Source organism: Metarhizium brunneum, chromosome 3 (assembly GCF_013426205.1).
Source record: "Metarhizium brunneum chromosome 3, complete sequence".
NCBI lineage: Eukaryota > Fungi > Ascomycota > Sordariomycetes > Hypocreales > Clavicipitaceae > Metarhizium > Metarhizium brunneum.
The window spans coordinates 856207-877647 of record NC_089424.1 but is presented as its reverse complement, the minus strand read 5'-3'; the positions used below and the strand labels follow the sequence as shown (position 1 = coordinate 877647).

At 52.0% G+C, this 21441-nt stretch overlaps 9 protein-coding genes across 9 annotated transcripts; 6 read left to right on the top strand and 3 right to left on the bottom strand.

Annotated features, from left to right (window-relative positions):
- Positions 1–1429: 1429 nt before the first annotated feature.
- Positions 1430–2432, bottom strand: G6M90_00g055240 (uncharacterized protein; the record flags this gene model as incomplete). The annotated part of the gene is made up of 3 exons (XM_066130597.1): positions 1430–2072; positions 2121–2162; positions 2299–2432. The coding sequence occupies 3 exons, from the start codon at positions 2430–2432 to the stop codon at positions 1430–1432; spliced, it is 819 nt and encodes a 272-aa protein (XP_065986818.1).
- Positions 2433–4795: 2363 nt separating this feature from the next.
- On the top strand, positions 4796–6285 carry G6M90_00g055230 (uncharacterized protein; the record flags this gene model as incomplete). Its single annotated transcript, XM_066130596.1, has 3 exons — positions 4796–5260; positions 5476–5574; positions 5635–6285. The coding sequence occupies 3 exons, from the start codon at positions 4796–4798 to the stop codon at positions 6283–6285; spliced, it is 1215 nt and encodes a 404-aa protein (XP_065986632.1).
- Positions 6286–6816: 531 nt separating this feature from the next.
- Positions 6817–8867, bottom strand: G6M90_00g055220 (uncharacterized protein; the record flags this gene model as incomplete). Its single annotated transcript, XM_014685399.1, has 5 exons — positions 6817–7161; positions 7218–8134; positions 8203–8531; positions 8591–8603; positions 8732–8867. The coding sequence occupies 5 exons, from the start codon at positions 8865–8867 to the stop codon at positions 6817–6819; spliced, it is 1740 nt and encodes a 579-aa protein (XP_014540885.1).
- Positions 8868–9423: 556 nt separating this feature from the next.
- On the top strand, positions 9424–10771 carry fap1_1 (L-pipecolate oxidase; the record flags this gene model as incomplete). The annotated part of the gene is made up of 2 exons (XM_014685400.1): positions 9424–10514; positions 10579–10771. 2 exons carry the CDS (start codon positions 9424–9426, stop codon positions 10769–10771), a joined length of 1284 nt encoding a protein of 427 aa, XP_014540886.1.
- Positions 10772–11753: 982 nt separating this feature from the next.
- G6M90_00g055200 (uncharacterized protein) lies at positions 11754–13433 on the top strand (the record flags this gene model as incomplete). Its single annotated transcript, XM_014685401.1, has 1 exon — positions 11754–13433. The coding sequence occupies one exon, from the start codon at positions 11754–11756 to the stop codon at positions 13431–13433; it is 1680 nt and encodes a 559-aa protein (XP_014540887.1).
- A 1014-nt stretch (positions 13434–14447) lies between these two features.
- G6M90_00g055190 (uncharacterized protein) lies at positions 14448–15090 on the top strand (the record flags this gene model as incomplete). Its single annotated transcript, XM_014685402.2, has 2 exons — positions 14448–14504; positions 14569–15090. 2 exons carry the CDS (start codon positions 14448–14450, stop codon positions 15088–15090), a joined length of 579 nt encoding a protein of 192 aa, XP_014540888.2.
- A 1209-nt stretch (positions 15091–16299) lies between these two features.
- SFH11 (Phosphatidylinositol/phosphatidylcholine transfer protein SFH11) lies at positions 16300–17548 on the top strand (the record flags this gene model as incomplete). The annotated part of the gene is made up of 4 exons (XM_014685403.1): positions 16300–16466; positions 16521–16662; positions 16733–17098; positions 17183–17548. 4 exons carry the CDS (start codon positions 16300–16302, stop codon positions 17546–17548), a joined length of 1041 nt encoding a protein of 346 aa, XP_014540889.1.
- A 687-nt stretch (positions 17549–18235) lies between these two features.
- On the top strand, positions 18236–18838 carry G6M90_00g055170 (uncharacterized protein; the record flags this gene model as incomplete). The annotated part of the gene is made up of 1 exon (XM_014685404.1): positions 18236–18838. One exon carries the CDS (start codon positions 18236–18238, stop codon positions 18836–18838), a length of 603 nt encoding a protein of 200 aa, XP_014540890.1.
- Positions 18839–20611: 1773 nt separating this feature from the next.
- On the bottom strand, positions 20612–21139 carry G6M90_00g055160 (uncharacterized protein; the record flags this gene model as incomplete). Its single annotated transcript, XM_066130595.1, has 2 exons — positions 20612–20906; positions 20979–21139. 2 exons carry the CDS (start codon positions 21137–21139, stop codon positions 20612–20614), a joined length of 456 nt encoding a protein of 151 aa, XP_065986856.1.
- Between the last annotated feature and the right edge of the window lie 302 nt (positions 21140–21441).

Sequence of the window (21441 nt, the reverse complement as noted above, 5' to 3'; positions counted from 1 at the left end):
GTTCAGTTCCTAATACTTTGAAGCGCACATCTGTTAGTAGCGCTCCTGCTCGGCTTATGATGCTACGTGCCCACTCTGTGTCTGCTAAAATGTCAGAGTTTAGCAGTTATAGGCCCCATGAATCAGTGGACTAGTTTTCAGTTGTATGTATCTATCTAAGGGATTAGGTCGCCTCTTGTAAATACACAGAGAAATGCTCGAGGTACTCATCGAGAGATTTATATACATTGCAGTTGATGGCCTCAACGCGGCCTGTCGCTTGAGGTTGTATGAGACACCCTTCCATCTCGAACAAAAAAAGAGTCTCTGCGAGACGGTTAGGTGGCAAGCTCCAGGATGGTTTAGGATAGAGCGTGTTGGAGGACCCGAGGCTGTCGAAACATGCTTGTCAGTGTACCTTGGCACGTTTCTACCTTGCCGACAACATCGAATCCAAATTTTGCATATAACCTAACACCAGCCGGCGAAGCCATGACGAAAGCAGGCCATCCCAGTTCATCTATATCATCACAGACCCTCTTCATTAGTGCGGAGCCAAGGCCATGACGTTGATGATGCGGATGTACTGCCATAAACGTTAAACCTAACGAGAATGTAAACGGGTTAATAATGCATTGGCACGTGAACGAAGACGATAGATATACGTTCACTTACGACAAACATGATCCAACCTGCTTAGAATTCTTTCTCGCTCACTTCTTAAAGCATTTGAGACGCTGACCCATGCTGGGAAATCTAAAACTTCGAGAAGGGAGGGTGGTTTTCTGCCAAGCTGTGCTGGACTTGTATTCGTCGGCATTCGCTGTTGCTGTTGCTGCTGTTGTCGTCGTTGTTCCATAGTCCACCCACAGAAACCCAGCGGTGTTCCATCCAATGCACATATCTGGATAAGTTTATATGTCTTACATTTCAAGGCATTTTTTAGGCCCTCAGTGTACCATTGAATTATTTCATTTTGCTGAGCTTCTGTTGTGGTTGCATGTGAAGGGAATGTTAGGCGGAACAAGGGACCATCTTGCGTGGCGGGATAATCGACTTCTCGTATAATGCGCTCCGCATCAGCCACGCTTATTTCAGAAATGGTTCCAGTCATAGTAAGATGGATCGACAAAGCCACTGTAGTGTCAAGTTGCTAAGAAAGAAAATGAGACGGAAAAAAAAAGGTTCACAGGGTCAAGAATAGTGGGGCAGGGACTAGCGGAGCGAATCAGTTTTCACTTGCGGATCTAACAGGTTGATATCTCGTTTAATAAATCCCTCTGCATTTGCATAAAGAAGCTGGGAAAACCCGGTGGGAAAACCAGCATCGAGGGTCTCTTCTGCGTATAGCTAATCAAGAAAGACAAGGAGAGGCTGTAAGAAATAATAAGCTACAAGACAAGGCCAGAAGGGGATCGCCGGAAAGTCCCTGTCCTTTTAGACTGTAATCTTAGCCACATCCATGGTTACCTTGGCCAGAGTGCTTGCCTTTGTTATCCGTATAGCAATATTCGCTGCAATGGCATCTCTGATCCTCCTCCGGGCCAAAATCCCACATTGCAGGGATAACATTTGCCTCGTCGATAGCCCCTAGAGGTATCATTATGTTTGAGTTGCGTTCTGTAACTTCAATGGATGCGCCTGGGTCGCGCGAATCCAGTACCCTTAGACCCAAGACTTGATCTAGTTCACTATGTTGGAGGAACTGTAGTAGCTTTTCCAGGAAGTTTTCGTCCATATTCATTGATCTTTCCTCCTCCACGAAGTCGAATTCATAAGGCTTCAACATCCCATTGGAGAATCTCAGTGACCGGGGCATTATAACACCATGATATTTCTTTAAGACAGGTTCGATATCGCCACCTGTCTCCCAAGGGGATGATACATTCTGGATATCCACAAGACGATCTGTTGGCCGGATGTCAAAATGCTTGTGCAACAGGGCAATGCCATACGCATCCTGAGCACCATGGCTAAGAAAGATATCGCGAATAGGCCCCGTAATAATGCTTTCTCCCCCTTTATGTTGGAGCTGCTGGAACGCTGCGCTGAGGGAAGGAAGCGAGCTGTAGTCTTCGGGATTATATGCTGCTCTGTTGTTGATTAATGACTAGTAAGTTTCGTGAAGTAGAAGAACATACATATTCATGTTTTCGTTCCAAGAATCTGGTGATATTGGGTTTCTGTGACTAGTATTAACGAAGCCGGTTCAGAAGCATGAAATGGATTTGCGTCTTAAATAACAGCACCAAAAGCCAATTTGGAGAAATTCGCTGTGTATCTCGGGTGATGAACAGTAATTATACGTATTGAGCTCACCTGATACCATGCCGGGACAAATTGATCAGCTGCGTCCTATGAAACCTGCCTGATTTTGTTGTTGGCACCTGGATGAGGCCGTGCTCGAACAGCCCCTTGACCAAGGCAAGAACGGCCGACATGCCACCGCCCATGATGCACTTCCCCGAGAAAAATTATGCAGTGAAGTCTGGTGGTGTGCCCGTCACCCAATGGACGACATATACAAAGGACATGACGCACTTGGGTGTAAATGCTGACAACGCTATGGTCGTTGGTAGACATCCGGACTGTTAGGTAGTTGACGCATTCCCGCGGAAAAACGTGACAGACGACCCCTTCGATGATCATACGACCAGCTTCTTGGCCCGTGTTATTCTACATATGTGCATGTACGTTCTTTCAGTTCCATGCTGTTATTGTGTCCCTCGCCTTGTCTCCGAGGAAATGTATGACAAGAGCTAGTTCCGTAGCCAATTACCGTTGCAGTAGAACACCACGGATGGATGGGTGAGAGTGAATTTCAAAAAACTACTGAACAGACCCAACGGCTTGGCAATGTCGTTGGTTTAATTTTCATGCTGTTGGTTTACTGACTGCACTTGCACCGTCTTGACCCATGCAGGGACATGCATACCTGCATTGTTCAATTCCTGAGAAACCAGGCTGTATACCTTTTTCCGGACAAGGCTGACTTGCAAACCAAATCCGGCAACGGTTAGTTGGTGCGTCTTTTGCAGTTCGAAACGGCTGCCTGGGAAAGCCCAGCAAATTGTGCTCCGGAATTAGAACGAAGGACAAAGACATGTAAGATTCATGATGTGACTCACCACTCTGAAGCACCTTGGTCGCTATCAGTGCAGTATTTGTGGCCAATCTGATTTCAGCTTCAGAGGCATGACGGGTCATGTATCGGCTATGACGGCACACAACTTGTTCGTCCGCTCTGCCCGTAGCCAACATGACAACTAGGCATCCCACCACCATGCTTACAGTTTCTCCATCCGTGCGTGCAAGTTATCACACGGTTACACGAGGGCTACGATTGCAGGGCCTAAGGCAAAGAGCCTCACCGAGTTCGTGTATTCAAAGAGCTCTTTGGTCAACTAGGCTTTATGGAAAACCAAGGACCTTTACTACCAAAGATTGTTATTAGATGAATTGAGTTATTGCTCTAAGCCTTTAGCGCTTGTCACACAAGTCACATTGATGAATGGTTACACTATTAGAAAATGGGGAATCCTGGCTCACTGTAAACTAAAACGATTGTTTATATTTTCTTAGGATTCAACAGGGACCTGTGAGCCGCGTTGGAATTTGTAGTGCAGTTGTAATCGTTGCTGGAATAATTTGCGCTATTAGCAACTAGAAATTCCCAATTCTGTTTATACTTGTGGCCTTGTCAGACTTATTTCAACTTCGGGTAGCAAATAACTTGAGAACATGATAAATACACAAAAGTATTTAAAAATTAAATTCAAGGTTAAAATTCAATATTTGACGAGACTTGCGATCTGGAATACATGTCTGGCAAGCTAACTAAGAGCGTGATAATAATAAGAGGGGAAAACCAAAGCTAAACGAGTAATAATTAGGCGGAGCTATGTAGCCGAGCTATATTTATGCTCTATCATGCGATAATCAGGATATTTCTATAGCATGATCTAAAGGGTGAAATTATTTGTTAAGTGTATAATATAACCCCTGAAAGTTGAACTATTTGTGATATTAATAGGTAAGGCTAGCTGCGAGGCACGTATAAGGTTATACCTTAATAGCTATTAAGTGGTACGTGCGGGTAAAAAAAAACCTTACAAATAAAAAGAGATTAATAATAATGAATTCTGAATTATTATAGCTATTTGTGTGGGCTATTTATAAAGGGCTTTTAATCTCGCTTCTATTAGCCGAGTAAAGCTCGATTATAACATGCCTTATAATAATATATAAGCTATTAACTAGGGTGTAAGATATTGATTTTTTTTACATAAAATATACTATTTTTATTATCTTTTACTCCAAATAGCATATTACTAATTTTTAGACGATATCTTATTAAAGCCCCCAAGCCTTGCAAACTCTATTAATAGCAACTAGTAGCTAAACTTACAGGGTTAGATTATAAATGATAGCAAGTCGTAGCTTAGACAGGGTAGCAAGCGAGATTGCCCAGCCACGAGCATTTATCTTACGAGTTCGAGTCATTTTGACTTTAACGTCATGAGTAGCTCGGCAAGTGGGACAACGGTAACCGGGTACCAGATAGGAGCCGAGCATTGTTGAATACAATATTACTGTGGCCCATGTAGACGTGCGTAAAAGGTCGAGTAGTCGAAGCGTTGTCTCTCAACTCAAATGATGCAACTGACCTTTCGTCAAGATAATAGATTACCAAGATTCTCTGGACTTGCCTATTTTCCTACAAGGTCCTCCTACGCAATTTCTTCATCCAACTTGGATCAACCGTTTCTCCCAGCGTAAAATCGTCAATCAACTAATGGAATAATAATTGGCAGCCATGGTTCGTCCCTGGATACCCGCGCTCGTGTGGCTTGCCGCCTCGGATATCTCCTCGATCCCGGAAGCAATGGCTCCCATCTCTAGCAATAATGATGGCAAGACAGCTACAGGCTCCTTCATAATCGAATGCAAAAACAGCCACGAGGTTGAAAAACTCGCCAACAATATCAAACAAGCGGGCGGTGAGGTGTTGGACAAGTTCAACTCCCGCTTCTTCTACGGCCTTTCGGTCGGCAGTGTCCCCAGTGGCATGGATAGAAAGGCCCCGGCGGAGGATTATGATATATCTCCCAATGCTGAGATAAAATCAGAACTCGAGCGTGATGCTGGAGGGCAGCTGCGACCAACTGGAAGGAATTCTGAACCGCACCAGTCTAGGGATACTGGGAATGACGCTTGGCACCTTGCCATGACGCAGGTAGACAAGATGCGTAAAGAAGGATTCACGGGAACTGGAATCAAGGTTGCTATAATCGATACTGGTGTTACTTTAACGAGTGGGATGCCGCTCATACTACCACGATTGTAGACCCTCCTACCCTATCGTTTAACGATACGGACCACCGGGTTGCGACTATTAGCCTTTGCATTACTAACATGGCCAAGTCTCAAGTCACTTACCAGTTCTCTAGCCAGCATGCTACGACGCTGTATACCGCCTAACCGAGTTTCTTCGAGCCTGATCCTATCAAGGCAGAGTCTGTTAATGGCAAAGCTGATATCAAGCTTGGTAAAGACTCGTTTGTTCTCGGCCCTGGAGCCTCGGAAACCATTGAAGTTACGGCTACCGACCCATCTGGCCTTGAACTTGAGCGCCTGCCCATCTAGTCCAGCTAGGTAATTGTCAATGGCACCGACAGTACCAGCCTGAGCATCCCCTATCTCTGTCTCGCCGGCGCTCTTCGCTCTGCTGGGCGCATTTATCCTGGCAAGCCGGTGCTCAAAATTGCCGGAGCTGATGGAGAATCGACATACCCCAGTACCGATGCATTCGTCTTCAACGATCCGCAAAGCGGGCAGAAACCAGGGCCATCCAACTCGGTTGAGCGAAAGGATGCTGGGGTGAGCCTCGACAAAGTATTCGTCGCAATTCACCTCCCCCTCGCTTCTCCCAAACTGCGCCTGGACATGGTCCCGCTCACGCTTTGCTCGTCGTCTCCCGATTTCAAACCCCAGAATACGTCTCAAGCAGGCCCCGACCTGAGTCAGGCTTGTGTGCTCGATGAAATGGTCACCAAGTTTGCTGGCACCAAGTGCATTGGTCAACTCTCGGGATCCCCATTCAGCTTGTTCTCTCGCCAGAGTGATACAATCAACATTACCCACTGGAATGGATCTTTTGCACCCGGCCAGTACGCACCTCCTGGCCGGTATCAGTTTGCCCTCCACGCTCTGGCTCTGTTTGGCAACCCGGACAATGAGTCTGATTGGCATACTAGTCTGTCGAACGACTTCTCCATTGCATATAAGCATAAAATTAAGCTTTGACGAAGTTTTACATTTCGATTGGGTGACATGTGGGGTTTTTTGGGGCTCAATGACAAGTGTAAATGCAGAGACCGAATAGATATCACGTAGTTATTCAATAAAATCGGCGTGCTTGAGCATCTAATTGGAGCCAAGTCCGCACACCCTGAAGTAATATAGCAGTGATCTAGAGGGACTTTTGAACTAAAAAGGATTATCATGAAAAAATCGAGGGTAATTGGCCAGGGAAAGAGCTGGCATCCCACGAACAGGAAAATGGGGACCACGGCACGGTCAGCTATAACTACATATGTAGGGCTTCAATGTTCCTTTCCTTAAGCCCGCTTCCGACTATTCTTCAAACAGGCGTCAGCGACATCCAGTCGTAACACGAGATGTGCGGCAACGTCATCATTTCAGGACCAAAGAATCTCACCCAAGGCCAAAAAACTCTATACTTGACACTTCTTGTACCTTTGTCATCCCAGCCCCGTGGCAGACTTGTCTTCTTATACCATAGAATAGTGCTCAAGTACATCTTGGTAGCATGTATCAAAACACCCCCCCCAACAGAGTTTGCGAAAAAAAGCCCTCTGGGAACTGCGCATCAAACCCGTCAAAAGACGCGTCAAAAAAGATTTCCATGTTGGAGTCATCCATCGGCCGGCGCGGCGGAGGATCCATCAGCGGATGCACATACTGCGTAGTAACATGCAGCGTAGCATTTGAATGACCGTGTCCAGTCGTCGACGACTCATCCGGCGCCCCCATTTCCGGCGGAAAGCCAGCGCAGAGCAGACGCCAAACAAGGTCCGGCTGAAAGCGTATCGTGGTACTTGTCGCGCCGCCCTCATCCTCGCTTCGACTCCGGCTCCTCAGCTCCCGAAGCGTCTGGAGCTAGAATAAATCGACGTCAGTCCAATTCCGTCGGCCAACAGGGGTCCAACGCATACCTTGATCCCGAGGTGCGGCCACCTCAGCGACAAGCCGTCCAGAAACGTCTCGAACAATTCTAGATTTTGCCCAGCCTTGACAGCAACCGTCTCGTCGCGCGCGAACTGGAATATCCAGGGAATAGTAGCCGTTGCCGCGACGGCCGACCCTATCAAAGGATCGCACAGCTCAAAAGACGCCCCCTGAATCATTTGTACGATGCGAGCTACCCATTCGTAGTTGAAGAGAGCTTGGTCGATGGTCTTTTGGAGATAGGATCCCGGCTGGGCCTTGGCGTTGCTTCCGCGGAGAGCAAACAGCTGAACAAAGGGGTTGTTCAACGCCGCCTTGGAGGCGTGGTGCAGAATCTCCATTGTCAGCCAGGGCATCCAGTATTCTCGCTTGTCGTCGATCTCGGCCATTAGGCGATCGGGGAACGAGGCGTGCCGAAGCATGTGCAGGCTCGAGACGCGCACTTCGAACTCGTAGAAGCTCACCTCGAGTTTGGCGTGGCGAGACGTGTTTAACCACGGCATGTCGGATAGCCCGTAGCGCACGTCTTGCAGGTACGCCACGATGTCGCCCCAGATGGAGATGAGCTGTAGGCTGTTGGCGTTGATGCCCAGGTCGGGGCTGCTCCCGTCCTGCTGCACGTTGCTGGAGAGGTCGGGGCAGTGGCTGTGGCTGCTTGCGACGGTGAGGGATGCCATGGGGGCCGGGGCGTCCGGGCTGCTTGGAAACTTGGGCCGGCCGGGCTTCCGCGCCGGCAGCACGAGGCTCGGCGTGAACATGTTTTCGAGGACGAAGATGCTCCAGTGGCATCGGGATATTGTGTCGCTGTTGGGTGCGCTGGGCATGTGGCGGGATTGTGAGAGGCGCAGCGATTCCAGTCTAGAAGCGGCGCCCATTGTCATCCACGAGCGGGCGTACTCGCCGTCTGGGCATTCTTGGGTTAGTTGAGCCCGGATAGACTGGTGGTGCTGTCGGTGGAACTTGAGGGCTCACCTAGTATTTCGCACAGCGCCAGCAGACACAGGGACTGCAGGACTTCCGTCTTGACGACGCCCTCGGTGGATAGTTCCTGGACCACACCACGCGCAGATGTTGTGTAGAGGGCGGTGGCCTCGGATTCGTTTCCCGCGTAGAATTCATGGGTTGAAAAGTGCAGAGCGAGGGCAAGAAAGCTCCATCGGAGATAGTACGGAAACAGATGGAGCCGGTCTTTGAGACACTGCGGATCGAATAACGGTAGAGGCTGGAAGTATATCCTGTCCCGGTAGATTTTCACAAAGTGCGCAAGAGCCCCTGCCGACGGCTCGGGATCGTCGGATCGCCTATCGATGCCACGGATGAGATGCTTGCATGCCCAAGGGTCCAAGTGCGGCAAACGTACCAAGTCTCGTACTCTTGCGGAGTTGTATTAGTGCCTTGAGATTCACGCTCTCCAGTAAAACTTGTATTCCCAGTGAGCCAATGTTTTATACTAGTTGTGCCTGGTCCCAGTCAAGAGGAAGACTTTGCGTGAACCACTCACCTGGCAGTTCCGTGGGCAGCCAGCGCCGTTCCATCTGGCGCAGTTCGCGGAAGATAGATGCATTTTTGATTAAGTCGGCGACAATACGAACAGCAGGGTTTCTCCGCTGGGCACTTGACCTTCTTGTGTCTGCCATGTCGGCTTAGTTGGGTGACAAGGGCAACGTGCCAGGGTCCGGTACAATGACTTGCCTGCATTGCTCACACGAGCGCCGAATTCGGGGTCTTTTTCTCGGAGGTAACTGGGGTCGGTCCATTTTCCGATCAAATACTTGCATCCATGTGACCATGTATTGGGCAAGCCGATGTAGTCGCAAATAGAAGAACGTCGTTGAAACATTGAATTCCGATGCGGGGACGGAAAGCTTGCTGTCTCCGTCCCCACTTCTTGCTCAACTTTTGCTGGTTGTAAGACAATGGCCACGGAGTTTTGCCATCTCCGAACTATTGTTACAATATGGAAGCTGGAAGTGGACTCGAGCACGGAAAACAACCAGATCTTGTGCCTGGTCATTCACAGGGACCTGTTTTGTCTCATATTTTGCATATAAGTCTGACAGGCAATGCTCTGGCTTACCTGCTGTTCAAACGTACAAGACCCGGCAAATATTGATGCTTCGCACAGCCACTCGACCTGTCAACTAACATTGAAACCTTTCGTCCCATTCCAAGTGACTTGACATTACATTCATGATGCCCCCACCAACCGTCCCAGACAATCCATTCATCATCGTCGGCGCCGGAATCTTTGGCCTCAGTCTTGCCTACGAACTCGCCGCCAACAGAAAGTACGCCAACGTCGTCGTCCTCGACCGCTACGCACCGCCAGTTCCCGACGGCAGCAGCGTCGACGTGTCCCGCATCATTCGCGCCGATTACGCCGACTCCTTCTACGGATCTCTAGCCGTGGACGCCATGAAAGAATGGCGAAACAACCCCGACTGGTCGTCGCACTTTTACCATTCCGGGTTTCTAATGCTGTCTTCCTGCCGCTCCCACCCGTACATCAGCCAGTGCCGCTCCCAGCCAGTCGAGGTATTCGAAGCCAGCGAAGCAGAAGCCAAGGTCGGGACTTTATACCCCGGCGTCCAGGCGCAGTTAAACGGCATGACGGTCGTTCACAACGTCCTGGGCGGATGGGCCGATGCGCGCGCGGCCGTGCAGGGCCTCGCCGAGCGGTGCAGCCAGGCGGGCGTTTCGTTCCTCACCGGAGCCGCAGGAACAGTGGCATCACTCATCAAAAACGGCTCGAGGGTGGTGGGCGTAGAGACCGTCACGGGCAACAGGCTGCTTGCTGATACCGTGGTTCTCGCCACGGGCGCCTGGACGAACCTCGTCGTGCCCGACTTCAACCTCAGCCTGCTCGCCACCGGACAGCCGGTAGGATTCATCCAACTGACGCCCGAAGAGGCCGCCCGGCTCGGCAGCATGCCCGTCATGATCAATTTTGACACGGGCGTCTTCTGCTTCCCGCCCACGCCGGGCAGCCACATGCTGAAACTTGCCCGGCACGGTTTCGGCTTCGCGACCCGTGTGCAGACGGCCGAGAATAACGTCGTGTCGTCTCCCAACCTGGGGGGAGACAATTCCGTCTCGGGCTACTTGCCGGAGGATGCTGAGACGGCTCTCCGGGACGGTGTCAAGCTCTTCTTTCCGGAATTTGCGCACCGGGCCTGGGCGAAACTTCGCATGTGCTGGTACACGGATACGCCGAGGGGGGACTTTGTTGTCGACTACCACCCTAGCATCGAGGGCTTGTTCTTGGCGACGGGCGGTTCGGGGCAGTAAGTTTCCCTTGGTTTCCAATTTTGACATGCGGGAGTCGGAACCCAACTGACCATTCTGTAGCGCGTTTAAATTTGCCCCGGTCCTCGGAAAGCACATTGCCGACTGCCTGCAGGACAAGGCGCCTCTGGCATTGCGCAATAAATGGAGGGCGAGGCTGCCAGACCGGAATCTCACTGAATATCTTGAGGGTGATGGAAGTCGAGGCGGACCTCCGATGAGAGTAGTGACGCAGCAGGAGCAGGCAAGGCTATAGCTGTGGCCTATAATTCTTCTTGTTCCGACTATAGACTTGAGGTAGACTAGCTAGTCGAGGATGAAGAGCAAGCAATGCTTGGGTTGCGGGTTCCAACTGTTTATGACGGCCAATGAGCCTGGTTTGTTCATTGCGCTCCCGAGGCCTGAGCCGTAAGACTCAAGATGCCGGCTTGGGCAGCGTTTCTACTCATCATGTACAGACTTGATCATTTTCAAATTTATAAAGCACTAGTTGATACTTGGATTAGACGAATCGGGCGAGGTAAAATCATAACCGTCTCCGAATCTTGAACCTTGTGTAGCACCGCTTTGAAGAGACGAATTCCTTTGAACAATCCTAATACGGGGCCTAAAGTGGAAGACATGAATTATTAAACCCGACCCAGAACCTGCCTATCGCACCCTACTCTACTACCAATGGATAATATGGTGTGCCAGTGCACTCCTCCTAGTGCGCAAGTATATCCGGCACAGACTGTAATTGCTCGAGCGCCTTGGAGCAGTCTCTTATCTTCTGAGGAGCTTGCCTACCAAGTGCCTTCCGAGATGACAATATATCATAATATTGAGCGTTCTCGCTAGGCACCCCATCTGGATAGATACCGCCTCTTACTCTAGGCATCAACTAGCCTTTGCAGGCCAGACTGAGATATTATATGACTGTTGCCACACCACCAATCGTCCAAGGTAGCTGCCGTTCTAATCATATGACGGATAAAGGACCAGTCAAAAGCCGCCAAACGTCTTGCAGCTGAACACTCCATAAGGTGGTGACGCCAATTTGAGTCACGGATGCCGGTGGCTTTTCAGCTTCTTCAGCTCCCAGCCGCTCTTGGCCCTGGAACACTGGTCCTCACAACTGTAGTAATTGATTGCTTATAACTACGCTGCCTCGCGATTTGCTAGCTCTTGCCCGTCATGGACTGTATGCGCGCTGCATCCTTAGACAAGACTCTGCCCCGTGGGACAGACTCGGCATCATGACGGCGCTCCCTCAAGTCGTGCCTCATAGCCGGGGAAGGCTCCTGAATATTCTCTTGACAGCCTCGTTGGCCCTCGTCAGTCTCGTCTGCTACATTCTGCTCATCATACTCTACGTCCAGCCAAAACTATACCGTATCCCATCCCTCGTCTACGTAGACGGCTCGTCGTCCATCAAGCCCTCGGTAGCCGTGAGTTTGATAACCGCCATTCTCGCCGCCGCCACGTCCGCCCTCATCACCCGCTGCGTCGAGCACTCCCTCTGGCTCAAGCTCGTCCCTCGCCACACTGGCAGCCCTCTGACTGTCCGCGAGACCAGACACCTCGCGCAATGGACCGTGTCCCCTCTGGCGAGGCTCACCTACGCCGTCCGCGGCGGCTTCCAGCTCCTCAAGATAAGCGGCGTGCTCCTCCTCGCCGTCTACGCCGTGAGCCCCGTCCTCCTGGCGGGCATTTCGCAGACGGACCTCGTCACCGTCTCGTCCACCTCGTCACCCCACACGGCAGACTACTGGGCCCCCTGGATCAACCGGGGAAACTACCGCTCCCGCGGAGGCAGCGCGGGCGACCTCGTCTTCGGCATGGCCGTGCAGGCCTCCAACGGCAACTTTGCGCCGCCCGTGGCCCCCGTGTGCGCCAACGACTCGTGCAGCGTGTCGACGACGTCGTCTGCCCTCCTCGCCGCCTGCAACGCGCGCACCGCCCCCAACACCAACAACATGGGCCTGCCGTCGTGCGGCCCCGGCCCCGGCCCCGCCGCTTCCGCCCGCGTCACCAACCTGTGCAGCGACATCATTCCCTCCCTGTGCGTCAACCTGACGTGCGGCGCGCCGTCCGTCTACGCAAACTTCAAGACAAGCCTCGACTACGCCTGCGAGTCTGGCCGCGGCTCCCCGTCCAAGCCCGCCGCGTGCATCACCTCGCCCGGCTCGTGGTCCGCCATCTTCGGCGCCTGGGTGGCCGGCGCCGACTTTGGCGTCGGCGACAAAACCCTCGTCAACACGGTCAGCTGCCTCGTCCAGTATGGAAACGTCACCATCACCCAGAGCGGCGCGAATCCCCCGCAGTTGGATCGGGGCTCGTTCCAGCGCTCCCGCTACCTCCTGGGCAACTACTCGTCTCCCATCGCCGGCGTGCGCACCTACACCTGGGGCGAGAACAACGCCACGTCCCCGTACGCGTTTACCCTGCGCGTCGTGGGCACCGGCTTCAACGACATGTACCGGGAGCCGTTTGCCGCGGGGCTGCTGGGCGACGATGCCTCCCATGACGCCGGGCACGTCGCGCGCCTGATTGAGCGCAACTTTGACTGGGCGACCATGGGGGCCTTTGCGAGGATGCCCAACGCCAGCGATGTCGTGACGACGAGCCGCGCCACCGCTAGGGTGTACGTGTACGAGCGGCTGGTGCTGCTGGTTCTCCTGGTGCCGTTGGCGGCGTCTGTGACGGGCACGTGGCGGCGTTGGAGGGTCGGCTCGGACGACCATGTGCTCGGGTATGACCCCGTGGCGATGGCTGCCCGCGGCCCGGTCGAGGGGGTTTCGCCTGCCGCCTTTGTCGGGGACCGCGAGTACAGGAAGGGCTGTGATGGGCTGCGGCTCGTGGGCTTGGAGGAGTCGGTGGTAGATTCGTACACGGGGCGGAGCGGCAGACGAGTCCGATTTTTGGCCAAGAGGTAGGGTGTCCAGGGGATGAGTGTGGCAATTGGTCTTTTACCTCGTCAAGGTTGTTGTCTGCTCCGACGGGACAAGAGCTTCCTGATTGTATCGGGTATCAGGCTCCGGGAGTGGATAATAGATGATGAGAACAGCGTGTGTTGAGCCGAGCGTCCCTTTTGGCCCTTGACGAGTGTAGAGCAGAATCAAGGCTGAGTAGGCTGGATATTCTGGGCGAGGTTGAAGAGACGCCAAGTATAAAACGACAGACGTGATAGTGGCTTGAAACAGCTAACATTGAAAGGTCTCTGAAGTACTACAAATCTCTTAGTTTCAACTGCATCAAAGTCAAGGAAAATAATGCGTAAGCCTTATAGATGCCACTGAAATACTCGGGTAGCAGTTGTCTGCCGCGCGGATAAATGGCCAAGCGTGAACTTGTGCCAGCTCTTGTACTGTCAAGTTGAAGCAGTGCATGGGGATAGTCGACTCAATCCGAAGCTCAGTTTGCCATGGTGAGAGTTTGAGACGAAAAAAAAAAAAAATCGGCCACGGCTCGAAATCCGGACTGGTAAATCAGTAGTGCTTTCAGGGCATTCAAGCGCAACGCGCGAAACATGTGCGTGCGGCAAACGCTCATCCTTGTCGACGAGCAGCCGCTCCGATGGTGAGCAATTCGATACATGTACGGCTTGCGTCCGTTGACAAGCTTGCTAGGCTCGGTTCTCTGGCCATATTTTCTCCGCGCATTAAGTCTGCGCATCAAGTATTGACTGCTCGTATACGCCAGCGCTCCACTCTCTACTCTGCGCGATTGCACCCGCGTCGAGGTTTTTAGATTCACGCCGACGTGATGACGCTTCGATTGCGCGTTCCGGCGCGCGCTCCACGCGCTTCCATCATCAATCATGTTGGCCGTACAACCCAGTCACCGGGCCGCCCAAGCGGGAATTTCCAATTCACTGCCTCACGAGTCCCGAGTCGACGGGTTTGATATCCATCCACGCTCCGGATCATGCACACGATTTGCGCCAAAATATGTGCTCGGGGTCACCAGAACGATCATGCCGCACGCGCTTCACCCAGCCCCCAGAGGTTCGTAGGCCCCCCCTTCACCACCTCGATATACTATTGCCATACTGACATGTCGCGACCGCAGGTCTTGTCCGGGACGCCCGTGATTTCCTGCCCTCTTGTGCGCCTACCGACAGAAGTCCTGCTTCGCATCTTTCAAGAGGCGGATCCAATCGACGCAGTCTGCCTCGCCCTCGCGAGCAAACGCCTTGTCCAGGTGTCGGCCATGTTGAAGATTCGGGTGCCCTCGGTGGCCAAGCATAGATATACTCTACCATCCTCCTGCGACGAGATCTACCAACTTATCCGGCGCTTCCAGCCCCAGGTCGACCGATACAAGTGGGCAGGTGGCGAGCGCAAGTTTGGGCTGTGCACCGACTGCTTGCAGTACCGCCTGCGGGCGAGCAAACACTGGAAGCCTCTTGCGGGCAAGTATCACCGCACCAGGGGAGTCTCTGCCAAAGGCTGGGCTGCCGCCGTGGAAAGATGGCGCCGTGATCTGCGGACTCAGTGTCCCGAGTGTTACTGCAAGGACCATTATGCGGAGCGGCCGGAACGGGAGAAACATGCCATGCACCTGCGGAGCCGCTCGACAGTATCTGGGTGACGTGGAGAGGGACGAGCGTGAACGAAGAGTTCTTTTCCTATTGGGTTTCTGTCTGGGAGTTTAAAGGGGCCATACTCACCCCTGTCTTTGGATGAGATGACGTTGATTATACCACGTACCGAGTTGCCGGTAGCAAGTCTCCCCTTGTTTTTGCTATGTCTGTGGAGGAATACAGGTCAACATGTTGACGTCTGATTCGATAGCTCGCCATACGAATTGCGACTGTACAAAATACACTACTGATTTGTCACATGTTTAGAGGGCAGTGAATGCGGCTCAGTGTGTTCCCTCGACGATCAAGGTGGAATGCGTCAGTTTGCTAGAAGCTTGCTCATCTTGTTGGTATTCTTCACATGGAGTCATTATCAGCCCCCAACACCCCAGCTCGTGTTATCGGCAGTTCGGAGTAAACCATCCAAGAAATGGAAATTGACCAGCTGAAGCTTCTTGTTTCAGACCACGCCCCAACCGATCATTACACGCACTCAAGAGTGCCCCGTAGCTTTCATTAAAGACGCTGATTCTCGATGGATAGCAGCCGTTTATCTTGAGGTCCAATCGATAGGCGGGTTGCATCCATGTCCATGGCTACCAAAGACCAGAACAAGCTAGGTCATTTTGCAGTCACATTGTGACATGCGCAAACCGAGACAATCACAAAACCAACTTCTTCCCAGGCGGCAGCTATCGTGTTGGTTCACGTCCCAGAATTCAGGCCGCTGCGTCCGATGCGACTACATGGCCGATATTGTACAGAGTACCGGACACATCAAACAGCCAGCCAAGCGGATAAGCAGAGTCTCCTGCTCCAGGACTCATATTGAGCCCTGAATCTTGCCCCAGCATCATATCTGAGAGATGTGTACTCCGTAAGCATATCTTATTGAGACGGTGGCGGCGCCGCATATTCAAGGATGCTACGGATGTTTCTCCGTCTTCCAAGACATGCCCAGCACCTTGGCTGAACGGCTGGAGGAAAAAGCAAAGCCAGGCGACCGGGGGGACGTGGCGGGGTGAGGCTGATGCGAGTTAGGTGACGAGCCGTCAAGATATGAATGTAAAGACTGCGGCTGGCGGTCAGCAAAAAGCAAGCGTCTGCCGCTCGAAACAAGTTCACAAGTCATGCGGGTTCACGACCTTATTTGCCTTCTGCTCGCCACCCACGGAGTAGTAGTACTCTGTCCTTGAACGCACCCCGCGTCGTCTGCCATGGAGACGTCACTGCTGCAGGCCGCATCAGGCACACTCACCGACGACGAGCGGACATGCTTGGATACCTTTAGCAAACTGTGCTACCAGGAGAAGCTTCTTCAGAGACCAGAGGGCCTGCAACACGGGGACCTTATCGACGGCCTCACCGACGAACACACCCTGCTGTTCGTCATGCACCGGCACCATCGACACGTCGTTCCGTGCTAACCGGACACTAGGCGATTCCTCCGAGGCAAGTCATTTGACGTCGACCGCGCATATGAGCAGCTCAAGGAGGCACTGGCTATTCGACAGTCGGCCGGCGTGATTGCCACCTACGACACCATCGATCTCGGCGACTTTGAAGAGAAACGAAAGCTGGTAAGATACTCCGTACACCGGCTAACACTTTGAATGCTGCCCCCATGGCTAATCGACACGCTACATGCAGTACCCTCACTGGTCTGGCCGTCGAGACAAGTCCGGCAAGCCCATCTGCATTTTCGACAGCCGCCACCTAGACGACGTCGTCATTCAGAGGTACAACGAGGACAGGAGTGTGTCTAGAGGCGCCGCCGCCGTGTCGAGCGCAATGGAGCACGCCATCGTCTTCCACGACTATCTAACCAGGTTCGTTTTCCCGGTGTGCTCGGCGATGCGCGACCGGAAACAGCCCGGCACGGCGATTTCCAGCGCCGTGTACATTGCCGACGTGTCTGGCATGACGCTGAAGCAAGCGTGGAACCTGCGAATGTACATCCAAGACTTTGGCGTGCTGCTGTCCACCTGTTTCCCCGAGGTCATTGACCGGATATACGTACGTACACGCCACACACACCTTGTGTCTCTCGCAAAGGAGCATCAAATTGTCTAATCAGGCCCGCTAACGTCGCCCCGTCAGGCCGTCAATGCGCCATCGTACTTTGGCGCGATATGGAGCTTCGTCCGCAAGCTGATCGACCCGCGGACCGCGTCCAAGGTCGAAATCCTGTACCCGGGCCAGGTGCCGGCCGCGCTGGCCGCCGTTGTCGACGCGGATGATTTGCCGACGCAGTACGGCGGACGGCGCGAGGTTCAATACGGGGCGCCGCCGGTGATGGATGAGGCCATGCTGCAGTCTTTGACGAGCTCATCTTTGGGTTCGGCTGGCCAATGGCCCCAGGGGCCGATCAAGTTGCGGTCAAATGGGGATGGGCAGGTCGCTCTGATTGCTGTGGGTTCTGAGGGGGGAGACGGGCGCCGGGATCTAATCGGTTTGATCGGATAATTGTAGACAGGCTCTGCGTAGAAGAAGATTTGACAGGAGTTTTCAGGGGCTCTTACTATCAATGGATGTTATGTAGGCATAAGGGGGCCCAAATTTACGTGGTTGTTCAGTCGTCAATTCAATCAATATGATTAATATAATGTTGCCAATTAAACTTCTTTTAGAGCGGTGTACATTGTCGTAATGTTTTTGATACTATTAAGCATATCGACATGTCAATAGCTACTCGTTCGGGGAGGGTTAGGGTTAGGGCCCGTGCTTCGTGTACAACCTTCCGGCACAGCTCTGCATTGTTAACTTGTTACCTTCAAGAGGCCATCCCAAAAGGTAGTCCGCACGTTGTATCGAATGTGTTGACTTTTGCCTCGAGGACTTGAAATACAAACCTAATCATAGATGCCTCTCCGTATACACAGGCACAGTCATGTGTGGCACGGGGGAAAGGTCTGGCCCACGTCAGGTTGTACAAGAAACATTGAACCGCTCTGCAGCCAGGGAACATGAACATGGGTTGTCCATGACTAAGCCATGAAATGAAATTAATTATGACCAACGAGGGCTCGAGATGCTCATTCTCGCGTTCCATCGTCACTCGCGTCGCTAAATGAGTACAAAGAACGCGCGACAAGCACGACCTCTTTCCACCATCCTCATCTTGATCTCTTGCAGGCAAATCCAGCCCCTGAAATGCCAATCAAACAAGAGTTCCCCCCGCCAGCGTCCCAATCACACTTTGCCAAGTTCCAAGACTTCACGCCCAACGCCGACGCGCCGTTTGAGCATGAATTCGCCCGCCTCGCCTCCTCGCAGGACTGGAAGCCCGGCTCCCAGCAGTACACGCGGGAGCGCACCATCGCCCTGAGACAGGAGCTGATAACGCACTACTTTTGCAAGCACGAGGCCGCGCAGGCGCCCGGGCTCGCCGAGGACGCCAAACTCGAGGGATACCAGGCGCTCTGTCACGAGGTCGGCCTGCCCGTGAGCGACTCCCAGGCCGAGTGTAAGAGGCGCCTCAAGAACACCCTCGTCAACATTGTCGACCTAATTGACGCGCGCCGGACGCAGTGCCGCGTCAAGGTCTGGAACCACTTCACCGCCTTCCGCCAGTACACGCTGCAGCCCAGACATAGAATCGACACCAAAGAGGCCAAGAAGGACGGGGGATACCTGGCGTCTTTGTTGCGGAATTTCAGTCCCCCGCGGCGGCTGGGCAGGAGAGGCGGAACGAGGCATGCTTCGGGCTCCCGTGGGCTCTGCGAGCAGGTGCTTATCAAGACGGAGCCGGCTTGAGGGCTGACGGAGTACCTCGGTGGCATGTAGATATACGGCGAGGCTCTGGAATGAGGCAAAACTACTACACAGTGTTGACTTTTAGCGGTTTCTTTTTTTTGGTGTTACTCACCAATCTACTAGCATTTACGCAGCGTGATGCGTTGATGGTGTATGGCGCGGTATGGTACGGTTCTTTGGGTTCCTTGATCGATGCGATGCTTGCACGAGCATTTAGGTGGATTGAATAAAATAAAAAAACTTTAAAAAAAGCATGTCCCTCGAAACTTGCCCGTGTTGTCGTTAGACTCTCGTACTGGCTGGATATAAGTGTAGTACTCCGAGTGACTGAGGCAAGCTGGAGGATTCATCCGCTCACCTTTAGCACACTTACATGTGCCACATGTACCCTGATAAAGGCATCCGTTGCCACGACTCGGGCCGATAGTTTGCTTCAACATTGGGCAAACCGATGCCCTCTTCATGGGAAGGAAATACAAACTTACCAAGTAGGTTCCAATTTCGATTGCCGAATGCGATTATGGCTATTGCCTTTCTGTCTCACAAAGACCGGCGCTTCTCCTCTTCTTCCACCTCTAGTATGAGAGCGCTGCGGTTTGTAATGTTCATGGAATGCTTCCAGCTCTTCCTAATATAGCCACGATTTACACTAGCAGAGGAACAAAACCCATCGCACGACCCTACAACCCTCCAGATCCAAGACGCCTTGATCTATTCTTATTGCCATGTTGTAATTTTCGCAAAGTTTGTAATAGTCAAATAGCCGTTCGTACTGTGTAGCTGTTAAGAAAGAAATATAAGCCAAGATAATTCTTTCAATAGGGTACGTAAAGTTATGCGCTAGATTATATAGCGATATTACCAAAGGTTCAGAGGCACGACGAGGCTTTGGTCAGACGAGGCGTGTTGTGCTTAGTCCCACGCGTATATAAAGAGCTGCCCCGGTAGTGCTGCGTCAAACTTTTTGACCTTACTTTCATCGTTGCACACAAATTCGCGGTCTTTGACTTGTAAGAGACGCGGACGGCTATACTATATTCTTGCAAGCTTTTCAAAAGGTAGGCAAAGTCCCTCAGCCTTTTGCATGCATGACACGGACGGACTAACTTCACATGCCTGCACATCCTCGCAATGCCAGCCGTCAAATTGTTAAGCTCCTCTTTCTGATCCTTTCCATGGTTATCTGTACCAGTAAAACCGCCATTTCCACCATTTGTAGCAACTCTTTGAGGTATGGCCAACTCTGCTATTTCCGTGGTTTAGGCGATAGTAGACTTGGGTCTGAATAACTCTTCATTTCCGGTCCTCATAATGTTCTTGAGTGAGCTGATTTTCCATTGGTTTCGAATAATGACTCTTCGCAGACCCTTTTCGTCTCTTGCAGTTTGATTCCATCAGCTACGTCGATAGTTGCTTCTTTGTACATACCATGGTGCAGAGTCCTTAGGTTATTAACATTTTTGAAACAGTCCCTCCATCAAGCCTGCCTACAATACGTCTATTTGGTCTTCCGTATTACACTCCCTCCGATATCGTCCTCGGTAATGTCAGCAACTCGCTGCGACGACCATTACGCAAGACGATTATTTGCAAAGGTGAATAAAGTAAGAGGGGGCTTAAGTTTCCGCATAAAAGGGTGGAATCATATAAGAACTAAATGCTTTGGAATACCGCTGCGTGGAAGCGCAGCATAATGATTGCCGCCGACTTGAATAAGCACTTGGCCTTGGTCGTTACCAACTCGTTGTCCGGCGCGGCTCGATGTTGTTCTGCTCAAAATATTTGTAGTTTGTGTAAATTTCCTGCATATAATTGTTCCGGCGTGCTTTGCTCCCACTCGAAATAGAACTGAGGAGAGCCGTAATCAGACTCTCTCTTGGCAACAGTGTATGGGAGCTTGTCCGACGGGTTAGACTGCCCCCAGAGTAGGAACACCAAGGCCATCCCGCTTTGCTGGCCAGGCAGATGAATGAAGAGAATAGCGGTCGCATTGAGGTGGTCAATAAATCCATCCACCAGCCTGATCCCGGGGCTGCCAAACACGATGCAGGCGTCCGAGAGGAATTGACTACAGGCTTTTGAGAGGTTAGGTCTTGATAAAGAGTGAAGCCTTCTTTGGCGGGTTTGACTACCAAAGCACCCTAGGGAAGACGTATACGATGTCAGGGTAATAGCTCCAGAGTCGGCTGCATCGAACAGAGCTCCTCTACTTCTAATGGGCGTCTGATTCTCCTGCAATCCAAAAATGACAGCCTTCCCCAGTGCCCCTGGGCGCCCGTGGGCTATCCGTGGGATATCCATTTTCTCATATGTAGGATGCTTGGGTAATCCGCGGGTACCTAAAATTACCTAAAATTATTGATGGATAGCTGTGGGTAACCCAGCCTTTCCCCACGGATCTATTTGGGTTAAAATTCATACGCAATACTATCCAAAACCCATTGACGGACGGATGAGCTACCCATGCGGAGTATCCGTGGAGCTTTTACACCCCAAGTGACCAAGACCCAGACGTGTCTTCTACAGTCGTCCATTTGGGGGGGGGTGTTTGCAGAATGGCCAAATATGAAGAGGGTGTTGTTGTCGTTCGTTACTAGCACATG